Source organism: Spermophilus citellus (assembly GCF_964194105.1).
Source record: "Spermophilus citellus genome assembly, chromosome: 8".
In the NCBI taxonomy this organism is placed as follows: Eukaryota; Metazoa; Chordata; class Mammalia; order Rodentia; family Sciuridae; genus Spermophilus; species Spermophilus citellus.
The window spans coordinates 18,453,020-18,477,011 of record NC_138189.1 but is presented as its reverse complement, the minus strand read 5'-3'; the positions used below and the strand labels follow the sequence as shown (position 1 = coordinate 18,477,011).

The following is a 23,992-nucleotide window of genomic DNA, read 5'->3' as shown; positions in this document are numbered from 1 at the left end:
CAGGGCCTGAAACATAATAGATGCTTGGTGACCAATGTGTACTGACATGAAATGAGAGCATTTGCCACTATTGGACAATATTTACTTGTTTATTTGCTTACAGGCTGCCTCCTCATGTCTGCACGTAAATTTGTCGTGGGGAAAGGAATTTGGGCCATTTATTCACTACTGTGAACCCATAATACATACTCAGTAAATGTTTGGTGAAAAGAATAAATGGTCCAATGACAAGTTTTTACTATTACTTCTACTTTCTAAAAGCTCTTCAAATTGCTTTCTTTATTCCTCTACTTTTCTCTCAGGAGTAGTTAAAATCTACTAAGGGCTGTAAATAAGGGAAAGCTACGTTGGTAGCTATTCCAGTGTGGCAAATACTAAAGGGCTCTGGGTTAATGTGCATGGGGCTGTCTGCCTGCCAGATGCAGCTGTAAACTTGTGCATGGGTAGGATTACAGCCACAGGGACAGTGTGTTGAGTCACATTCTGCTTCCTGCCTCAGCTCACTCCTTGCATGGCACAACTATCTTCTGCGGAAACCTAAAATTGGAAAAAAAGAAAAAACTCCAGATAGCAGCTGCCCTTCCTGTCCACCCAAACTACATAGTGCTGTGCTTCTTCATGTGGGGTGGGAAGGTGGAGAAAGGTGTTTCAATGTAATTAATCTCCTTGGCAATCCTTTATAGACCGTTTTTGGAAAAGGTTCATGCATTTCATCAGATTGCCAAAGGGACTAAGAAAGGTTATGGACCCCCAAAAAAGCCCTGGCTAGTAAATGACTGGATGGGATACTCTGGTCGGTGTCAAGGTAAGGACAAAGGGTAGAAAAATGGATTTTCTTTAATCTTTCACGTTAAAAAAAATCTATGTGTTTGTTCAATATTTGCCCCAGCCCTGCACCCTCCCCAGCACTCACTCAGAGCTGGCTCTCTCTCCCTCTCTCCCTCTTCCCTGTGCCCGCGCGCGCACACACACACACACACACACACACACACACACACACACACTTGTCCTGTAGTTTCGGAAGGCAGGTGAGGCCTGGCTCCTGGGCAGGGCCACCTTTACTTCTGTGGGGCCATCAGAAATGAGCACAGGCCCTGTGTGGAATGCAGAGTGTCGCTGAAGGGCATTCTGCCAACATGCTTTCCAGTGGAGACTGACGCACGCCCAGCCCTGATTGGATTACCGCAGCCCCAGAAGCACTTTAATCTCAACTGCAGCTACATGGGGAGGGGAACCTGGGGGGGGGGGTGGCGAGGAGGTTCCTGGAGGCTGAGCCTCCTAGCTCTGGGGCCATGCTGGGAATATTTGTCCCAGAGATAAAGTAGTGGGTCCCTGAGAAAGGGTCTGTTGACAATGTCCCTGGATTTGGGGTTCTGTGCTATTTAAATCTTCATCAAAACAGGCTTTCAACACACACAGTTTGGTAGTGGCAGGTTGGGGATCAGGAGCTGATCATATTCAGAGGACAAAGCTTTGACAACAGACCCACATTCATTCTGGGTGTGTGTTGAGGGTGGGGATGTGGGGGAAAAAATAGAAAAGCTGCATCATGAAGAAAGAAGGAATTCTTCTAGAGCCAGAAATGGCAAAATAGAAGGAGAAAGACATGGGAGGAAGGGAATAGCCAGAAACATGTTCTAACCCAAATAAGGGCATTTATTCAATCCCACACACGTGTCTTTGTTAACGTGGTTGAAAAAATTCAAAGCCCTTCCTCGAAACAGATTTATTTTCTTAGACCCCCTACAGAATAATAAAATCACCATAGGTTCCCACTAAACACGCCCAAAGTCAGGTGTGGAAACTGGCCCGATTCTCTACCCATTTGGGACCGAGAAGATGACCTGAGCCAGAGGTGAGTGTCCTGGTGGTGAGGGGAACAGGATGACCCAGGAGAGGGCTGGGAAGGGGCCCAGATGCAGAGGGGTGTGTGGCCTGGAGAGGGCAGAGGCTCTGAAGGTCGGGACGTTTTGCACTTTAGGCTGCAGGGAAGAGAGAAGCCAGGGCCGAGATTCAAGAACTCCGTCCAGTGGGAGGCAAAGATGGATTGCCTGGCCCTGGCACTTTTGATGGATGGTGGTGATGAAGGATGAAGGCTAGAAAAGGAGAAGCAAGTAGAGTAACAATGGAGGCGTTCTCTACCCAGAGATTCTCCCAGTGGGGTGGGGGAGGGCGGGCTGATGTTTGGAATGATTTTTATGAAAACGGGTCGGGAAAGCTGACAAGGAGGCAAGCCCGGGGCTCAATGGAATAGGGATATCCCTGTCCTTCTGTGTTGGAGGGATGGATGAACCACGTGAGCACCAGGCGGTGGCAAAAGTTATTGGGGCGGGGGGAGTGTCAGGTAGAAATTCATAGCTATTATTTTTGTGGCCTCTAGCTACAAAAGCTAACAGGTGAAGATAGTGTAGAGTCCCAAAGTATGGAAAAAAAAATGACATTTTAACATTTTTGTCAGGTAGGCAATTTAAAAATAAACTTGAATTCAATACATACTATTAATGCTAGAGGTTGTGTTATAACGATGCAAAAAAGCCGATAGCAATTGGAAAAAAAAGTATGTTGTGGGGGGCGAGGAACCATATATAGAAGAGGCATATGTGATTGTGATAGCAGCCACACAAAGCCACCGAAAACAGACCACGACTCTGCCCTGCAGAATTAACACCACAACCTATGTCAGGGCTCACTATTATCGTAATATCTGCTCTTGGATTCTGTCCAGTCCCATTAGCGATTCCCATGTTGATTGCTCTGTTACTCGTGAATGTTAATTGCTTCTAAATCTCTTTGGATGTTCAGATGCTCGGAGGAAAAAAAAATTCCGACTGGCGAAGGTGTGAGTTTTATTAATGTGCAAGTAAACAAGAAATCTGTTCAGAGACCCAAGTGAAGTGTCTGTGGCTCGAGATGCCGTGCACAGCTGATGTGGCATCTTTCTTTGCCTGTCTGTCATATGTTGGGTATGACGGGGGGTGGGGTGGGGGACAGCTTTCCAGCGATGCCTGTGGTGTTAGTCCAAAGCTGGTGTGCTTGTAGAAATATCCAGATCATCAAATCTGCCCCTCTGGCCCCTCTGGGATCTCTACTCTGCTTACCATGAAATGGTGACGTGGCTGTTTTGTGCTTTAGTAAGTATTATGAAGTCAGAAGATGTGAAAATACGGACATGTTCCGCATGTCACCTGTTTATGGATCTCCATGGTGTCTGAACTTTGGAAATCACTTCACTGTTGGGAAACAGAGGCCCAGGGAGAGGAAAAGGGAAGGGCCACCCAGGGGCCCCCAGCGGAGCCCGTCAGGCAGTAAAGGCCACCTGACTCTTGCTCCAGCAACCAGGAGAAGATACAAATGACCCCAAATGGTGTTTATTACACTTTCTGGAACCATTTCACTGGGTGATTGTGGAGTTTTTGTTTCTTCTTTCTGGTAGAAAAATCTATTATTATCCAGCACTGAAATTTTTGAGTAATTATAATAGGGTCTCACAGAGAGAAAAAGCAGGTACACAAGAAAGGCCCAGTCCCCAGTGCTATGCTGTGATTTGCTTATTTGGACAATATTTAGGTTTTGTCTTGATTCTAGAATTTATCGGCAATCAAAATAAGTGCCCTGCTTGTTGGGGCTTCTAGTGGGGGCATGTGGGAAAATGGACGTAAGGCTGTGTGATATTAGGTTAGGTTACCAAGAAAGAGAAAGGCTGTGAGAGGCAGATGTGGGGGCTGCAGCTGCTTTACTCAGGGGAAGCTCAGGGAGCAGGTATCTGGGCAGAGAACTGAACGAAGGGGTGGAGCAAGCCGTGGCAGTACCTGCCCAGGGTGGTTCTATACCAGGGGAATGGCTGGAAGGACAAAGGTCTGGAGGTGGGAATGTGCGTGGGCATCTGACAGGGGGAGAAAAGGGTGAGTAAGGAGAGCAGTGGGAAATAGTGACCCTCAAGTCACGGGCACTTTTCCAGGAGACCCATCTGTTAGCATTTCTGCTAACCCACATAGGATGGCTCATAAACAGAGCACAAACCATCTTTTTTGAGACTATTCCCTGAAGGTGTCATCCTTCTGGAATAGGTGTCTGTGACTCACCAGGGGTGTCCAGAAACCAGAGGATCTCTGTGGAGGGCACTAAAACCAAGCCGTTGGATTGTGGGTTTCTCAATGGCAGGACCTGGGTGGTACACATTTTTGTGTCTTCCAAGAAACCAGTTGCAATGATAAACTTAAACCTAGTAAGAACTCAACCAATATTGGTTATTTTTTTCAATGCATGAATAAATGGCCCAAGAGTGGTAGGAAAGATGGGATGTCCCAGAAAAGATGGTTAAAAATACACCCTTCTAAAAATGTTGCTGGCGAGATTACTTCTGAAGCATCCTGACTTCTTTGGAATGTTATTTTTTGAAGACAAGTCCATATGCTGACATGTGAACATAAGTATATAACAAACTGAACAGTAGTAACATTATTTTCTGGCCAAATTTTAGTTGGATGGTTGCATTTTGTCAATCTAATTTTTCCTCCATGTTTTAAACTGAATGTGGGAAGTTTTCCCACCCCCTTCTCTGGTATGAAGGGAATCCTGGCGTCTGGGCTCATGTGAACATGGGGTTACATGCAACAATGTTTTTCTGTGGGTGCAACATGTCCAATAAGTTGAGATTGTGATGAAAGGTGATATGGGAGATGGCAGCCTCCAGGGGGACAATGGGTGGTCAAGATGCTCTGTGATGGGGAAGAACCAAGTCCTAATCCTTGCCCTCTCATCACTGAATTCTCCCCCCAATGGACCTATAGTTTATTCCCCTGTTGTGCTTCAACATCCCCATCTGCAAAGTGGGGGTAACACAAACTTACCCTCTGCCTTTCAGGTTTTTTGCGAAAATCAGTGAACTAATATTGGTAAAATTGGAGCCCCATGGATGAAGGGTACTTTGTAAGTATAACACGTTATTGTCATGTTATTTTCTATTACTCCAAAGTGCAAATACCAGATGTCGGCTCTTGCCGTACCAGGAATCCAGTAACACCATGTTTCACACCCAGATATTGATAATCTGACTTCCTTTGAGGAATTTAATATTTCTGAACTCTCTAATGTTTTTGTCAACATGTTTGGATACAGAAAAGCTATCTTTCTCTGTTAAAAAAAAAAGAAAAAAATCAAGCAATGTTTTCTAGATAATTTGGAAGAATGTATGTTTGCACATTATGTCAAAATGTGGATATAAACTGTGTATTGAAATGCATGGTGTTTTGATTTCCCTTCCCCCACCCCTTGTTCTTTTGGATTGTATTTAACTTGTGTTTTGAGCAGTTTGCTTCTCAGAGAAAGGGCTGGTTTCGGGCAGAGGCTGAATGTTCCAATGAGGGCGAGCGGTGTTTTGTTCATGGGGACAGTTGGCTAAGTACTGTGTGGCCAGACCTGGGGTGAGCAGAGCAGGCCAACCAGGACAGTGAGCTCGGTGTGGATCAACCCTCTTAAACTAGGTTTCAGCCCAGGTGACGTGGGAGTTGCTTCCTGTCCACGAGATGACAAAAGCCACAAGCCAAAGAGTGGGTAGAGACGGTGCAATCCCAAAGCGACTGTTTCATTTGATTTTCTCCATTGAATGGCATGTCATTTTATTTTGCTAGGTCAAGCAGTGGCCTGGAATTCTGTGTATGGCCATGGAGTGGCTGGCTATCTGCCCAGTGCTTAACCCGTGGCATTTTCTCTTTTTTAAAAGGGTGGCTGACACCTTTTAAAAACTCCTACCGTAGAGATATTTAAAAACTTATTGAAGCCCATTTTAGCGAGTGGGACTTTTGGGGTGAAGGACCGTATGTCTGTTGGCCAGTTTGAGGGCCTCCATCTGCCTAGTGCTTGGGGTCCCTAGTGGCAGAACCTCTGCCCCTTGCGGTTTTGCTTCTGCCAGTCATCTCCACCCTTGGGTCTGAATGTTAGTCTCTATACCTACAAAGAACCAGTCTTCCTCTTGCAAAGTGACCCCCCTTTTAAACATTAGGTGGCACCCATTGGGTCCCCTTACAGGGGTCTCTTTTTGTCCGATTCAGTTCGCTCCACAGGAGAGGTGGTTGTCATAATTTCCACAATCTTTGCCTCTTCGGGAAGGTTCTCATTTGTCTATATCTTTCTCAACAAGCAGCATTAAGAATCTACCTTCACCAGGTCCCCTTCTGCATCTCAGAGTCAAGAGATCTAATCAAAGATACCAGAAGGATGACCTCGGAAGAAATCGTCCGGAATCACGTGTGCCCGTGGATTGGTTTGAGTAACAAGACAGCAAAACCCACAGCCCTCTGTGAGGTGCCGATGATTGACAGGGAGAAAGTTGTTTTGGTTGATAATACAATCTGCTTGCCTCCTGTAGACACAGCAGTAGCCTACTAATTCGTTAGAAGTGAATTAAGGTTGTTTACCGATGTTTTAAAGTAACTGTCACGGTGGAAAAAAAAGTTCATGCTAAATGAGACCACTCACCTACTTCGGAGTTGCTGTTTATTTTAAGCTGAGTGCATAAATAATATATTGAGATACGAAGGGTGATTTTGAGCATTAGAACACGAAGCCTCCTGTTTACTAACTGTCATTGGGCTGAAGAGAATTTAAACAGCTCTGAACCTTTTTGTCTGTGGATGCGAGGCATGAAATTAACTTTCATTTCATAGTTAGCAGAAATCATGATTACAGCGGTCTTGTTGTCGTGTCTCCTGCCGATTTGGATCTTTTTTGCTATGCAAGACAAGTCTTGGCAGCAGGATGCTTTCCATGTCTCGTTGGAAACAAGACCCTCCTCCCTCCCCCACAACGTAGGCAGGGACTGTCTGGATCACCTCCTCCAGGATCGAAGGAGGCGTGGTGGGAGTCCGGGTCCCAGGGCTTCAGGTTCTGATACGAAGCTCACTTCCATCATCTGTAGAATGGGAATAACAGCATCGTCTACTGCTCACAGAAAGGCGGTGAGACCCCCGTCAGGTAACTGTTGTCAAATGACTCTAAAAGGCATGAGGTGTCAGTTGAGCAGGACAAGATCATAGCTTTCATTGCTCTTAAGGCTGAATGTGAAATGACCCACCCCTATTCACTCATTTCGTCCCAGCCGTCCTGTGCGATAGGAACACTCATGATCCTCATTGTACCACCACAAGAACTGAAGCTCAGCAAGGCTCAGTGACTGTTCCATCCTCTCAGAGCAAAGAGGTTGAAAAAGCTGAGGTTCTGACACTGGGTGATTGGGGTCCAGCCTTGTGTTCTTTACTGTTTCTTATCTGGGAGGAGGAACCAGGTTTTCCTGCATGGGATTTTGCCTCTTAGTCATGCACAAGTAAATGAAACATCATTTTTAAAAGCCTGGACCAAATTCAGGCTGAGGAAATGCAAATTTGGTTTCTCCCTCAGCAAAGAGGGCTCTCATTGGGTAGAGATGTAGCAGACTCTATGGATTAATTATGTTTTATGTGTAAAGAGCCTGGTGATTCTTTGACGAAAAGCCCGAAGTAAAAAAGACCTATTACTCATGATGCTTTCAGAAACAAGAAATTTGATTCACATTTGTCCCCTTAAACTTGAAAGTATGATAGCCTATTTTGGAGTGTAGGGAGAATATTAGGGAAGGAATAGAAAATGTATGGAATGTTTAATTTTGCATGATTACATTTCATATTTGCTGAAGTAAATGAGGCAAATAGAAATGAATAATAGCATCACAGAATACCTATTTTAGATGTTTTGATGGAATACTCTGGGTTTTACAGTCTAATATATGAACCCTTTGGGATAAATCCTTATTAAGCAAATGAACAAGAATGTATTTGTGTTCGCATCATTGAAAATATGTAATTTGTACAGCTACTTCTAAAATTTATATTTACATTATATTTATTTGAATTTCAAAAGAGAAAAGGGCTTAACATGATTAATGAAAACAAAAATTATGTGAATTTGCAGACTTTATCTCCCCACCGAAATAGGCTCGGTCTGTACCGGGGTCAAACTTAAAATTTGGAGTGCCAAGAGTGGGGATCTGACTGGCTTTCAATTTCTGAATGAAGCAGTTCAAAAAATGGGATCATTTCCATAATCCCAGAAAAATGGATGGACTCCTGAGAAGTAATCAGCTGGGGGAAAAGAATAAATTCTGTGCTTCCAAATTGCAAAAATCTCAGCAATTGCTTCTGTGCCCTCGTACTTGTTAATACAATAAGATAATTGCATAATTAAATACACTATGGAATTTCAATAATTGGAAACTTTGTTTTCTCATCACAATATGCAACTTGCTGATGCTGAAAAGCTTCCGCAGTGTTTTCAGAGGCCGGGATCATGTCCCCTGCAGCCTTCTGCAGCTCTTCTCCTGATTCCGAGACACTTCCTTTACAGGTTATTTTTAGTTGGTTGTATTTAGACAAGGTGAAATTAAGCAGGAAGTCCCCAAAGTCTGACTTGCCTGCCCAGGCCATAGGAGTTGAAGATCACTTTGCTGAAGGTATTCTTGATGCTGTTTAGGTCTCTTTACATAGTAACTGATGCAGAGCAACCTGAGAGTCTGTGCTGTTCAGAACCTGTTTAGAGGGGCACCTCTCTGGGTAGTGGTTGTGAGACAGCTTAGTGGAGTCTCATTGGGTTCAGGTCTGGTGTGGCTTTTTTTCTGTGGCAGTGGAAAGGGTACTCAACTGCTCCTTTCTGGTTACCAGTAGAAGAAGAATAGTAGCACTTACATCTTTGATGCAAAGCTTAATTTGGTTGACATATGGAAAGAGGTTAGAAAATTCAGGGCAAATTGTAACATCCAATAGATGTTAGCTACTATTCTCAGGCCATACAGGGAGAAATTTCATATTCATCAGAACTGTGGCACATCTTTGAGTAAAAACAAATAAATAGGTTTAGAGTTTTATTCACTCAAGAAATATATTTTTTGAATAATATATGCACCGCCATCTTGGATGTCAAAGAAACAAGAGGAATAATACAATTTCCTGCCCTGGAATTGTTCAACCACAGTGGGAAAATAGACATGCAGGTAGAAGCTGCTGCTGTTGCTGCTGGTAGTAATGATGGTGAACTGCTGGGGGCACGCCTGTAATCCGAGCAGCTCAGGAGGCTGAGGTGGGAGGATTGTGAGTTCACAGCCAGCCTCAGTAACTTAGTGAGGCGCTGAGCAACTCAGTGAGACCTTGTCTCTAAATAAAATACAAAAAAGGGCTGGGGATGTGGCTCAGTAGTTAAGTGCCCTGAGTTCAATCCTCAGTACCAAAAAAAAAAAAAAAAAAAAAAAAGACAGTGGTCATAAAAATCATATATTAAAACAGAATCAGACCTATAGGTATTTTAGCAGGAACTGGCCTGTGATGGTGTCCCCTGTATTGAACACATCTAGAATTTGGCTTAAGATTATTTGCTTTGAAAGTCAAAGCAGTTGACTAGAATGGAGGAGGTGACTAGCACAGAGTAGTCACTTAGCATGTAGTGCATTTGATACACACGTGGAGAATAAATAAGAACATGAGTGCACGGATAAAATTAGCTGTAAGCTTTTTTTTTTTTTTTTTTTAAAGAGAGAGTGAGAGAGAGAATTTTTTAATATTTATTTTTTAGTTTTCGGTGGACACAGCATCTTTGTTTGTATGTGGTGCTGAGGATTGAACCTGGGCTGCACGCATGCCAGGAAGTGCGCTACCGCTTGAGCCACATCCCCAGCCTGACTGTAAGCTTTTTATTCGATGTCAAAAGCATTTGCCGCAGTCAGTTTGAGAATGCCATTGTTTGCCACCAGGCCTGGCATTGGTCAAGTGAAGTAAGAGAGGTACCAACTTTGAAGAAGGCGTTGCTCTCAGGGTCCTACAAGTGCTTTCTTAAATTTTGCGTTTTAGATGCCTCACTCTTCTTGCCAAGGGCCAGGTCCTGTGGAATTCTTGTCTCCCACGTACATACCTAGCACTCTGCCTTATGGAACAGATGTTCAATTTTTTTCCCCCCAAATCTGAAGAATTTCAAACCTACAGAAAAGTTGAAAGAATGGCCCACCAAAATCTGTGAACCTTTTCCCCACGTGCAGCAGTGGGTGATATTTTGTCACCTTTACTGTACCTTTATTTGATATATATAACTTTGGACCTCACGTAATCCCCTATTGAAATCTGATTACATCTCCCATGTGAAATTCCCATCCCCAGCCTCTAGTGCACATGATGTTGAATTGACTTCCTAAACTGGGAATCACAAACTAATAAATTTTGGAAGAAAAGCCAAAGAGATCATTAAAAGAACTTTGTTTACATTTTTTTTTCAAGCTTAAAAATTGGTGCTCACAACTTATTTTTTACTAATGTATGTAGAGTATGTCCAATATAAAATACCTACAATTTTAAAGGTTAGAACGTTTTTCTGGATCTCTGACATTCTCTTCCACCCAGGACAGACTTTTTTTTTTTTTTTTTTGAAAAGGCAGATTCCTTTGACCATTATTTTTCGGAGAGCCTTTCAAAAGTAGATCGGCGTAGTCCAATTATTCATGCAATGAGATTCTTACTTTCCGCGTTGAGAGGATTCACTGTAAGGAATGACTTTGCAAATACGACATAGAGGCTATACCAAAAATCTGGGGATATAGTCACAAATAGGATGGACTACAGAATTTATTTTGGGCCACCCCTGACGAACTCGAGAAAAACCTCTTTTCCTGATAATCTTGGGTGTTTATTCAAAATAAGTTATCTGTCACAAAAAAGGATGACAAGACTGGTCTGAAGACTGCACTATTTCAGTGGTCTTGGAAATGCTCTCTGTGGAAGCTCAGGGAATGTGGTGGTGATGGGGGCGGAGGGGAGGGAGTGAGATCAACGGTAGGACTTCAGGCCACCTCTCAAGTTCCATCAAACAGCTCTGATATTACGTGCTTTATATAGTATTGGGCATCTACCTAAGAATCAGTTCACACAAAAATGTTCTAAAGCTAAGAAAGAAATATTTTGGAAATCATAGCTTTAGTGAGCAGAAGAAGAATAGGAGAGGATCACCCCGTAGATGCTGGTTGGCAGGGAGAAGTGATAGCTGTCAAGTTGAAGGGTGGGAGAAGTCAGAGAAACCATGAAAAGCAGATATGGAGCTAAAACCTGGCTGGATCCAGCAGTGCTAAGCGGGGTCAAATGCCCACCCAGGCCCTAAGGCTGTGCTTCTTAAACTTGAGTGATTCCTGCTCCTTAACCTGGAGATTCCGAGTCAACAGTTCTGGGGAGGGTCTCGGGAGTCCAGTCTTTTAACAGTTCCCTTGTCCTACTCAGCATGAAGTTGCCCTAAGTCGGTTCACATCATAGGGCATTGCAGTATTTGGTGTTGATGAAGATGACTGGAGTCCTAAAGAAAGTGTAAAGTTCCGTTCAGGATACTGTCACTCTTTTTCAAATAGGATGATTTATTTCTAAATGGTTAAAATAGAAACAGTTATCCTGATTAATGGAGGGAAAGCCAAGCAAGTAAATAATTCTATCACAGTGTGGCATTTACTTAGTGGGAGAGGTCCTCGAAACGGGAAAGGAAAGAGCCCCTGTCCTGTGGGGTACCATGAGGGGCTCTGGGCAGAGGGAATTTCCTGGAGATGCCTCACGGCTCAGGGGATGCTCACGGGTTCTGGTTAGACAGGTTCTGGGTCTGAATCCTGACTCTTCGGGTTACACGTTGTGGAAGTTTGGGGAAATGGTCCAATCTCATGAATGGTCCAATCCCTGGGTCTCCCTAAGAAGGTCAGAATGGATAGTAAGTTAGATGATGGCTAGAAAGTCCTGACCTGCAAGCGAACAGATGCTCAGTAAGTGGCTAAAATGACTATTAACATTTTCTTAAGTTGGACCTTCAAATGCGCAGGCTTTCAGAGGCAGGGGATGGATGGTTTTGCTTTTGGTTTTAACAGGGGGAGGAACAAGGTGTCAACATAATACCCAAGAAGAATGACAACAAAAGCAAACCCTTTTAGTGCCATTTAGTGTTTTCACATAGACGTTTCTAGATGGTGCGAAAGTTTTATGAGCAGTAATTAATCATGATCACAAAATAGGTATTTTCTATTTAACAGACCAGGACACTGAGGCACAGAAAAGTCAAGTAAGTTTTTCAAGATCACATAGCCAGTAGTGGCAGAGCCAGGATTTGAACACATTCACATCTGGACTCCTAATGTCTGTGCTCTGCTGTTGTAATAATGACTTATGTTCATTTGGAAAAGGTAACCAGCACATTAATAATGATGGTGTTCATAGATATTGGTATCTAGAGCAATAGAAACATTTTACAAAGTAACTTGATCTTAAACGAATCATTTAAGATGAGTAATGGTAGGTGTAGCAGCAGATACGATGAGCATTCTGTCTGTGGCTGTCCAGATGACTTTAAGAAATTCTGGGACAGTAAAAGCGGCAAGGATAAATTGGGAATATTGGGGAAGACTCTTGCTTCCAAATCATTGCATGTGAACTGCAAGAAAGCCTTTCAACTCTAAGGAAGAAGCAAGTCTGATCACCACAGAGAGCATGTTCAGGGAAGGCAAGTTCTAACAGCCGGACAAGTTCTCTCCCATTTCCCACCTTCCAGGGGAAGTGCCAGAAATCCCCTCTTGGCCTGTCTCTGCTGAATGGCCAGATGGAATGTGGGCAATTTAGAGATTCTAGTGTCTTCCCCTTTTCCACTCCTCACTCCACCCTCTTCTCCCTCTTCCCTCTTTTCTTTAGCCTCTTCCTCTCTTCCTTTTTATTGTGCATGGGAACAGATTTGAAAGAGGCCCCAGCATGAAGATGCTTCAGCATTTCAACAGAAAAAAGAGTTCAATGCTTTTGATGGCATTTTAATTTACCTCCAGATCCCAGGAAGGCACCTGGGTCTGCCCCGGATCTCTCCCTTCGATGTGGTCAGGAAAATCTAAAAGCCCAGATAATCCTAAACCAATCCATGCATAGGCTCTCATATTTGCAGCAGATTTACCTTCCTAACAACCTGTTTGAAGCTAATATTGAAATGGGTGTGCATTCCCTGAGCAAATGAGCACAGGGGTAGTTGGAGATTGCAGCAGTGTGGAGCCTGCACCCTGGGTGAGGAGTGCAGAGGTAATTTCACAGTCCCCCAAACCTGGCCATGGGGTGCCTGCCCCACCCTGGGCTCCGGGCCTTCAGTGTTCTGCCCTGGTGATGCTGGGTTCTCAGATCTAGACATGACCAGTCTCCTCATCCAGTTTTGCCCATTTCCTCTGTTTTCTCCCAGGGAAGGGCATCGTGATCTTTCCTTTCTATTCTCAGCATGTAGTGTTCTCCTTGGTCTATGGTATATGCATTCAGCAAATACACTATTTTGCCTATTGATTGATGAGCGATGTCAATAATTCAGTGTTTCTTAATTCAGATTTTTTTTTCTGATATTGGGGATTGAACCCAAGAGTCCACTGCCACTGAGCAACATCTCCCCCCACCCCGCCCCTGCTTTTAAATTTTATTTTGAGACTGAGTCCTGCTAAGTTGCCCAGACTAGCCTCAAATTTAACAATCCTCTTGTTTCAGCCTCTTGAGTCACTGGGATTACAAGCGCACAGCCCTACGCCCAGCTCAATAAATGAACTATTGCCCATTGGTTAACAAGGCATATCAATAATATTCTTGATTCAGATTATGTCTCAACACATTTATTCAGTACTTACGATGCAATAGGCATTATATCTGGTGATTTCAGAGTATTTGAATCTTGCCATGGACCTCTTTCCCTGTTGGCACTGGGCCAACAGGCTCAGTGTGGTGACCCAATTTAAGTCACACATTCTTGGCTCTGTTGATCCAGGTCCAGATGTTGAGAGTTTCAGGCTGGGTTCTGTTCCTTTGTGCTACTTCTTGTTTTGGGAACCCTGAGGTCCTCCTCTCACTGGGGTTTCCTTACAACTGACTCCCCAGGATCTTACTGGTCAATCGTGAGTAGAAGGAAGGTTCCTCTTGAGTGGAAATAGAGAGTTCTGTGCTCGTGGCAAGAGACCCTGAGCATCCTCAAAGGCCACTGCCCACAGAGAGGCCAGGAATGGAAGCAGGGGCCGCCTGGGCGCCTGGCAGATTAGAATAGTTGTCACAGTGACTAGAAAATTGAATTGGTTAAACCTTCTGGTTTCAGATTGTTTTTGGAGAGTGAGTAACTCTATGATTTTTACTTGTCACAGGCTAAAAGGAAAAAAAAAAAGTGAGCGTGAAACTTCATAGCTATTTTTCTTTCCTGTATGTTCATAGTGGTTATTTATATCTGGGAAGTTTCCATTGGGATTTAGTTCAGGATATAGACTTGGCAGGGTGGCTTCTGCACTCCGTGGTGACATTTGACAGACTGCAGGCAAAGCAGGACGGTTCTCTAATATCTGGATGGATGGATTTGGGGGCGAAGTGTTGGGATCGGACTGTATTATGAAATGGATTTATTGATTCGAATCTAAAAGCAGCGTATTGCTTGTCAATGTGAGGTCTGCATCAATAGCATTTGATAAATTAGGGCCCCCACCCTTTGTTTTATTTGCTTTATCAACTCTGCTTGGCAATAACAATGAAAGACTCCAGGTGGTGTACTGTGAATGCCTTATTGAGCTCCTCATGTGTGTGACTGACCTTAGGGCTCAGCTGCGTGATCCTGTACATGCTCTTACCACCCATAAGCGCACTGCTGTGCCTGACTTCCTCCCCAGAATTACACATCCCCCCTCTAAGTTGCATTTCAATATCCGCCTCCCGCATTAACCTTGAGACGCTGTGCCCACGATGAAGGCAGCCTCTTCATTTTCCAGCTGAAGAAATTAAGATGCTGCGAGGTTAAATGAGCTGCCCAAGGCCACACGGTAAATCTCGAATACGGCTGGGCTGTGAACAGAGGTGTCATGGTTCCCGGGTGAGAGGACTGCACTTTCCTTCTCTGTGGTTACAGAATGAAAGCAGGTGAATTTGCAAAAAGCTTGCTGACGATCCACTTTCTCCCCAGGTGTGCTGAGGCGGTCATCTTACCTCAGAGTCTTCTGGGGAAGAAGCCCAAGGCCCTGTGTAGAAATCAGAGGATTACTCTGAGTTTTGGCAGAAAATGTGCTTTATTTGGTCTTTGCAGCCACACATTTAGGCGGAGGACTTTCTTATCCCATCACAGGATGGTTCTCATCATGCCAACTGTATCTCTGTGCCCAGCCAGATAGAAGTGGGATGGTAGGGGCGTGGTAGGTACTCCTCCTGCCCCACTGGAAGAGCTTACATTTTAATTGGTGGTATGGTTCAGTGCCAATCTGTTATCCACAGATACCTTCATCTGTGGGCTGTGGAGACCTATGTGCAAGGTAAACAGGCCCTGTGACTCCATTCATAGGACCACAGCCACACACGCAATAATACTGCACAATTGCAATGTGCTGATTCAATGTACTGTACACATTTACTCAGTCAATCCTGGCACCTACCTAGAATAAGGTTAACAGGTATTTGGTATTCTGGGAGAGTGATTGCTATGTGTGCCAAGTGGGGTTCAGGCATAATTTTGAGTATATAGCTGATCTCTTTGATGTAAGCGATGTTACAATTTTCCTTTTAAGCATCTTTTGGAAATTTGAATTAAAGTCACTTTACTCTGTCACAATAGTGATGATAAGCTGGAATAGAAAACTAAAGGGACAATCATCTGGTGAATTAGAGCAAAACCTTTTATAAACTAGAATGCTTGGAAAGTGAGTCAAGTTTTATCATATTATCTAGGGAAAACTGACATTTTTTACAGTTTTGGTTGAAAATTCCTTCTAATGTATTTCCACATCCATAGCTGTGTGTTTTTCTTTCTTCCTGAGTATACATGAAATAAGGATGGGAACTCAGTTTTTCTTTTCGTAGAGAATGAATGGGTTATCATTTGGAACAGTGGATTTTTTTTTAGTCAACTTATTATCTAGAAATTTTTGACATTGGCCTTTTTCAAATACAGTAAGTTTAAGAGCACTTTCTCTACAGTCGCTCTTGTGCCCCTCATCCCAGGGAAGGTGACCTTGCTTTCATTTCTGAAAGTGTTTTGAATGTGTCCTCCAAGGTTCTTGTGCTAGAAACTTAATCCCCAGAGTCACTTGCTGATGGTATTTGAGAGGTGAGAACTTTGGGGAGGTGACTGGGTCATGAAGGGCTCTGCCCTCACGAGTGGATTAATCCATTCATAGGGAGTCATGGGCTCGTGGGTTATGGAGGGAGGATCTCTGGCATGCTTGCTCTCTCTTCCCACCTGATGCTCTGTGCTGCCTGCAACTCTGCAGAAAGTCCCCTCCAGCAAGAAGTTTCTCATTAGAGGCAGCTCCTCAGCCTTGGACTTGCAAACCTCCTGAACGCAAAGAAATACATTTTTTTCTTTTTATAAAATTTCCAGTCCATGTCTTTCAGTTATAGTAACACTAAGCAAACGAAGACAATCCCCAATCTATATGCTCCAAAACTCAAAGAAGAAAGCCAATTTCACCTGAAAATATTGTTAGAAGTGTAGATTGCCCCTGAGCTCCAGATCTAATTGGTTTGCAGTGGTGACTGTGAATCTTTGTTTCTGCTAAGTTCCCTGTATTTTTCTAACAAGTACCCTAACAAGGGTATTAAGATCCTTGTTTCTAATAAGCAGGTGCCCTGTGGCCCACACTTTGAGAAACAATGTCAGAGGCAGAATTGGTCTCTAAGCAAGTTCCCAATGAAGCAGGAGAGGGTATGTGTTTGGAGGGAAACATTCCTAGAAGATGCTTCCATAAGTGGGTTGATGGTGGCTTCTAGTCAATGACCAGCTACTGATACAGTCTCATAGGAAACACAGGCCATGCATCTCAGTTTCACAAACATTTACAAACATTTGTTAAAAACAGGCCCTTAGATCCCAAGATCTGAATGAGAAATTGTATATACACATCTCAGACAAACATATTACGGGAGTCGATCTTTTTTTTTTTTTACAATAGAAATTATTCCATGCAAAAAATTTATTTTTTTGATTGATATCAGATTGTAAACAATCTGTGGGGGGAAAACACAATAATACCTGCAAATTACCCCATTAAAGTTATTCATCCAGCCATTTCTACACCATAGGAACGAGCATGCTTTGAAATCTTTAGTTGTCTGTCAAATAGAGAAATTATTCATAGAGAGCATTTTCATGACTTGTAAGACAATAACTCTGTTCTGACTGAGCTCGTGTGTTTGTGTGTGTGTATACACACATGGTTCGTGGGTGCACACCAGCAAACAAACTATGCACTAATAATAAAACAACACATTAGTAACAATTTAATTAAGCATGATTTGTGTCAAAGTATCTGAATAGGGATATGATGACATAATGACATGTAAAAATTCGAGGCAAAGAGAAGATATTTTTCTGATGTTCAGTTCCACATCTCAGCAGAGTCCGGCAGCTGTTCTTGGAGCTGCCAAGCTGGGTCATGACTTGGGTGAAATCTTTTCCGAGGGAATGGTCTATGCAAGTTGGCAAGCTGTCAAGCTGTGTGTGGTCCTTGTACCAGCAAATGAGTAAATCAGAGTTATAAGTTGCAAATGTGGCCCAAATTAACTTCTGCATGGCAGGGAATGAGCTTGGCATAGTTTAGAGCATGGCTCAGTGATAGCCTTCTCTAGTGGCAGCTGCATCAAGGAGATGAAGGGATATGAAGGTCTGGTGGGTCTCGGTGCTTCCACAGGGTCTGAACTCAGTGTCCTGTGCTTGAAATGTCACATTCCAAGAGCTCCTGGAATTACCAGGCTCAGAGTCATATCGCGCTGTGGGCTGTGCTCACATGATGCAATTCCTTGCTTATCTGACCAGGCCTAAAATAAGACACCCGGATGCTTTATTTATGAGCTCCGAGCCACCTAGGCCTGAGATGTAAGTAACCTTGGGGGACACAGCATCAGATCACTTCAATTTCCATTAACTACCTGTTTCTAAATGGGGAAGAACATCTACCCGGCACATTGCTTTATTCATGAAGACACAAGGCAGCCTGTTGTCCTGTCACTCTGACTGCCTTCTGTGTAGCGTGATCCAGCTGTTGAAGGCTGTGGAGTGGCTGTTTCTAGCGTTGGATTTCACCTTTCTCTTTCTTTTCTTTTCACTTTCCATTTCCTCCTCCTTTACAAACAAACATTCTTAAAAAGACCTTTTGTCAATCCCAGCGGTTAATCATTCAACTATGCCTAAAGTGGTTATGAGTGGTTCCGCTTTTGCATAGACAAGGTCACAGGTGGGTGGTGGGGACCCATTTTGCCCTCTGATGGCAGGATTGCATGCAATTTTTCAACTTTGGGGCTACTAATATTTTGGATTGGTTAGACCTTGATCCCGCAGGCTCTCCTGTGAATTGCAGGGTGTTTGGGATATTGTTGGCCTCTGTTCACTAGATGCCAGTATCTCTTTCCTATTTGTGACAACTAACATGTCTCCACACAGTCCCAAGTTTCCTCTTGGGAACAAGCCTGCCCTGGTTGATTTAGCGTGACAACTTACCAGGTCTTTGCTAATGAGACTCTCGCTGAGCCTGCACGGATGTGGTCATCCCGTCTGAGTCTGGAGGCAGAAAACCTGGGTTTGAATCTTGGCTCTGGTGCTTCTTGGCTGTGTGACTTCAGGCAGGATATTTGACTTATCTAAGCCTTTGCTTCTTGATCTATAGAATACGGATAATAGCACGTAACAGCGAAATTAATTCAAAAATCAATGTATTAATATGTATAAAGAAAGTGGTACATAGCACACTCTTAAAAATTGATGATCTGACCCGAAATACAAAATATTATGGTGGTCGACTTGGATCTGCAAAGAAATAAGCCCAAGCAGTGCCATAAGCCCCTGCTGTCACGTATTGCTGAGTTCTGGTTTTCTCCTTTGCCCATCGACTCCCAGCCCCAGCCAATCTTATATTCCAGAAACAGATTAATTATGACCAAAGACACGAGACTGGGAAAATGGAAAGAGAAAGGGCGAGATGTGGGGAAGAAGCAGTTTACCGTAAGACCGTTTGGATTAGAGAGCCCCATGAAGAGTCTTGACAGTTCATTTGGCATCTTGAATGTGAAAATATGGAAAGATGGTAAAAACAAAGCCGCCCTCCAAACGTCACTCTTCCGAACCCTGTTCTGCACTCAACAAGTGCCAAATCCACCTTGTATCTTTCGCGTCAGGAGAAAGTGAAATCTCTTTCCTTATTCAGGACCGAGGGTGACAAATGTTAAATCTGTTTTCTTAGGAAGCAGCTGAGAAAACAGTCGAGATGATTCCATGTGACTAGTGCAATTTTCTGCCTGGATTTTTCAAAGCCCGAGTCCCTTTTGAGCTGTATCTGAATCTAAAAATAAGGGCCAGGCTAAGGAAGGAGTAGACATCAGACAGCCGGTTCCAACTGTAAACTCTGACATCTCTGCCAGTCATCGCACCTACACTCTACAGAGACTCTCATGTCTGCTACCTGCCAGCAATTAAGAAAACTTGCTCAAAACCTCTTCTTCCTGTTTGACCTGAAACTCTCCTTTTCTGAGAGTGTTGAATTTTCACTAATTTCTGTAGCTTGCTTGCTCTGCCTTATGTCCACTGTTTCTCTATTTTTTTCTAATGGCACCACAGAACACAAGGGTAGGAAAAGGAGAGATCATCAGGTTCATTGGTTGAATTGCTTCCAGACTGTTCTCAACATGTTCCATTTTCCTTCTCTTTGCATGATTTCTGAGACAGGGAGCTCACTCCTACCATAAGTCCATGCTGAACCACGGATTCTCATTCTCATTCGAGGTGCAGAAATTTCCTTCTAATCTCCTCATCTGCACCTGACATTTCTCCCAACAAGTATAGAGTGACAACTGTGTGTCAGGACCCAAAGGAGTAGGCTATGGGTCATGGTGATGTGTTGAATGCACATAAATCATTCATCTGTTCATTCAACAAACATTGTGAGCCATTCTGATGATGCTAGGGGCTGGGATACAAGTGAGCAAGAACAACATCTTTGTTCTCCTGGAGGCCGTAGTCTAATAGAAGAGAAAGACGGCCAGAAGTTTACTTTAATGAATACAAAATAGGATTGTAGTAGGGGAAAGTGTGATGTTCTGAGTGCGTATAACCATGGAATCTGACTCAAATTGGGTGGAAAGGGGGGTTGGGGATTTCTCTGAGCTGTGGAGGATGAGTGGGCATTAGTGGGGTTCTGAGGTTGGAGGAGTGGGGAGGGCCTAGCATGCTCAGGGGGTGGCAGGTACTGTGACAGGAGCAAGCATGGGGGACACAAAGTGGTGGAGGCCAGCAGAACTGGGGTCTACAGGGAAAAGGTGCGAGCTCAGCGGGGTTTCGGAGGCTGTATGTTTTGGTCTTTATGGTAAATGAAGGCTATGGAAGGGATTTTAAGGGCTGCTTAGGGGCTGAAACTGGCAGACTTTGTCATGGTTAGACATGAACAAGGTCAGATCAGTGGATAGAAAGGACACACTGAGCTAAATGCCCCTAGAGCACTGAGGATGGAGCCGTAGACTCTGGTGGTGCGGTCACATGGTGACCTCGGACTCCTTGGAAGTACAAGTGGATGTCTTCTAAGCTAGCAAGACGGTAGGGAAGTGGCAACTGCAGCAAGAGCCAGGCCTGGAGACTCATGGGAATGCTGCAGAACACACAGTTACCCTGCATAGGCTGCAGCACAGGGCCAGGGTCAATGTCGGGCATTAGGACACGAGGCTGCAAGTTGGGCATCGCCAGGTCACCAACAGCCCTGCAGATGGTGCAAGCGTGCTGGGCTCTGTCCTGCGAGCAAGGCTTTTGAGAGCCCTGAATGGAAGAGTAAGGGCCACAGTTGGAGTTTTAGGACTGCCACGAGACCCCTGGGTGGAGGTAGAGATTGGAGCCCAGGGCATCCAGCGCAAGGACTGTGCTGCAGCCATGGCTGGGAAGAAAGAGATCTTCCTCTTTCTGCAGCATTGCGGGCGGAGTTGCTAAGGACAGAAGCTGGGGCTCTGGCAGGCCACTGTCATGCTGACTATTGCTTCCCTAATAGCTGGTGCTGGCTCCTGTGAACTGTAATCTATGCAAAATGTGACTTGGAAAGAAGTGACAGCAGAGCAAACTGATTAAATATGCGACCCCTTACAGAAGCTGTAGGACTTTCCCCTTTGTCGGCTCTATAGAATAGCCCGTGCACCTGTTCATTTTCATTGTCCAAAGTGGAGTATTATTTATAAAATGCTGTCTCCCCCTCCCTCAAACATCTGGATATTGGGAGTTGCACAGATTAGACATCTGGATTTAGGCCTGAAGTTCTGTCTCCTCTCTCAGCTGTTTGGTGTCCCACTGACAAAGCCCAGGAGTCCCTGTGAACAGTCAATTCATAAAACTAGAAGCTCAACAAGGCTTGAGCTGCGAATCTCCTCCCAGGGATGTGAAAGTGGATGAACCCACACTAAGGTGCTAGGGAGTCCTAAGGTGCTAGTAATCATGGTCCATAGGGATGGAGAATTTTTCTGATTGTCCAAAAGGATTGTACAGTAGTATACTTGAGAATGTTTGGGAATGTTCTCAGGTGGATGAATATTCTCAGATGGACAGTGGGAAGTTCAAGGAGAATTCAGTGTTACCTCAATGGCAGGGAATGCCAGTTGAATTAAAGTTCATCCTTCAACCTGGCTGGCAGGCAAAGAGCCAAAGATCTTGAAGCTTGAGCCCATTCTTTTCTAAATAGCATTTGTTGTTGTTGTTATAAAAATGTCTTCCAAGCTTTTTTTGATTCACAGGTTGGGATCTTTCATGAAAGAATGATCTGCAAGGGGTTTGGGCAATCATTTAAATAAAGGAATTATATATACACTTTAGGAAAGTGCAGCTGCCTTACAGAATCTAGGGCCGGGAAACATGCATGAAAGAATCTGTGCTAATAATTGACAGTAAACTGTCCTGGCCACTCCTGAACTGGCTTCGGTGAGCGCTCACTACACCTCCACACCCTCAGCAGCAGTTCCTCTCCCATCCCCAAGTATCTTTATCTTTGGATGCAAGAGGGATGTGAGGGTCACAGGTCCTGCTACCAATGGTCCCAGAGTGTGGTGAGGCTGTTCCTGTGGACCGAGGAGGGGCTGGCTTTCTCGTCCCACCTGCTGTGTGTCCCTCCAGAGGACCCCACTCTACTGAAAAGCCCCTTTCCCCTTCCAGAAGGGAGAGCTGCTTCGGGCCCAGAGCGTATCTGGCCAGCGACAACCCTCTGCTAGAACCGCCTCCGTTGGAACTACTGTCAAGGCAAAATTGCTTTATTTCCTAATTTTGATGATATTAGCAAATACAAGTAATGGGAAATAAAATTAATCAGTTTGTGCTTGTGAAATTGCCTCCTGTTTACCTCAGCCTTGTAGCGATTTTTCCCCCTCCTACAGGGGTTATTTTAATTAACAGCGTGAATTTTTGGTAGTTTAATTTATTTTATGATTGTGTAAAAATACTCCTTTGTAAGGGTTTATATATAACTAGCCAGCTAATTAGCAGTAATATTTTAACAACAGCTGTAGAAGCAGGGAGTCCCAGGAAACACGGCTTCTCCCTTCAGACCGCCGAGATATTTATTGGTGCCTTTTCTTATCAGCTCGGGCTGGAGGCAGCTGAGGAGGGCAGTGTGCACATCAGATAATTAAAAGAGAAGTGAGTCGCGTCCTCCTCTCACCTGGCTCACGGAGCCTCCCTCCCAAGGACTGCTGGGTCTCCGAGCCTCTGATTTAGGACCCCAGCTCCTGCCTTCCACTTCTTCCAAAGTCTATTATATATTCCCCGTGGGTCTCCATGCAAGATATACCTTTCTGGGAAATTATGGGCAGTCTTTTAAGGGCATTAACTTGCACTAATAACAGTCACCAACATTTGTACTACACTTCCCATTTAGGCGACACGTTTTAGCATAGAGCGAGGCCCACCTTACTGTCATTGAACATACTTGAATTTGAGTATGAACATGGGAAAGGAGGTTGGGAGGAGGGGGGGCATGCAGAGAAATGGCCATGTGGAAGGTCAGAGAAGGAAAGAGAGGATCGAGACAGAAACCGGAGCAGTCAAGCTGGCTCACACCCACAACCCGCTCCCCTCCAGTCCTCCGCCCTCTGTCCTAACCCCAGTCCTATTCCGTCACTTGAAGTTTGGGTCCAGAGGAAGTGCACTCTTGGCTACTCTTGGTGACGTGCCAGAGTTCAAAGAAAAATGGCTTGCTTTTCATACCACATTTTTACCCCAGGAGTGTCCTCTGGAGCTCAATAGGATTTCTGCCTTCCTCGATTCCTCCTTACTTGTGATGATTTGGATTCTAACTTCTGCCCAGGTTTGTGATGCTCAGAATCCTGTGAGCTGGGTATCCTCAGGCCTATTTTGTATACTTAACCTTATTTTATGCATAGGGACACTAAGTGACTTGTGTAGGACCACACAGGCAGGCAGTGTCAGGGCAAATGGAACTGTACCCAGCCCTGAAATGTCTGTGGCTCCTTTTCTCTGAGCTTCTGCAAAACCCTCTTTATTTTCCGGTGGGGGGCAGACCTTTTCCTCTGTGTCCACAGTGCTTGGGTTGTTGCAGGGTCCCCATTTTCTTGTTGTGGTTCATTTGCATGTGAGTTTCCCTCACAGACCATGAGCCCCAAGGCAGCAGGATCTTTGTCTTTGTGCCTAACTTCATGCATAGTAGATACTCAAATCGGATTTTTTAGGTGGATTTTGGGGAAAAAACATAACAAGTTGAACCCAAGTTTCCAAAGCAAATTTCATTCTAATAAGGAGTTTAAATTTTTGATTAATTATTTGATATTCAACTTATGATTCTAATAGTTATGTCTAAAAGTACCGCCCATGCTATGGTAGCCTAGTGCCTGAAACAGCAATGGCTCAAATGTGAACCACCATCATTTCCCCAACTTTAGTTAAGTGTCTACATAAAATGCAGCGTAAAATCTTCTGAAGTATCTAAATCAATAAAATATGGGGAAGCAGCATA

The 23,992-nt window shown here is 44.2% G+C and overlaps 1 protein-coding gene across 1 annotated transcript in view; it reads left to right on the top strand.

Moving 5' to 3' along the window:
• PPARGC1A (PPARG coactivator 1 alpha) overlaps positions 1-23,992 on the top strand; it is a 609,045-nt gene that overhangs the window by 164,960 nt on the left and 420,093 nt on the right. The window contains exon 2 of the mRNA XM_081303149.1: positions 4,865-4,929. Within this exon, the coding sequence (XP_081159275.1) occupies positions 4,912-4,929 (18 nt within the window). The 5' untranslated portion in view covers positions 4,865-4,911. The remainder of the gene's footprint in view (positions 1-4,864; positions 4,930-23,992) is intronic.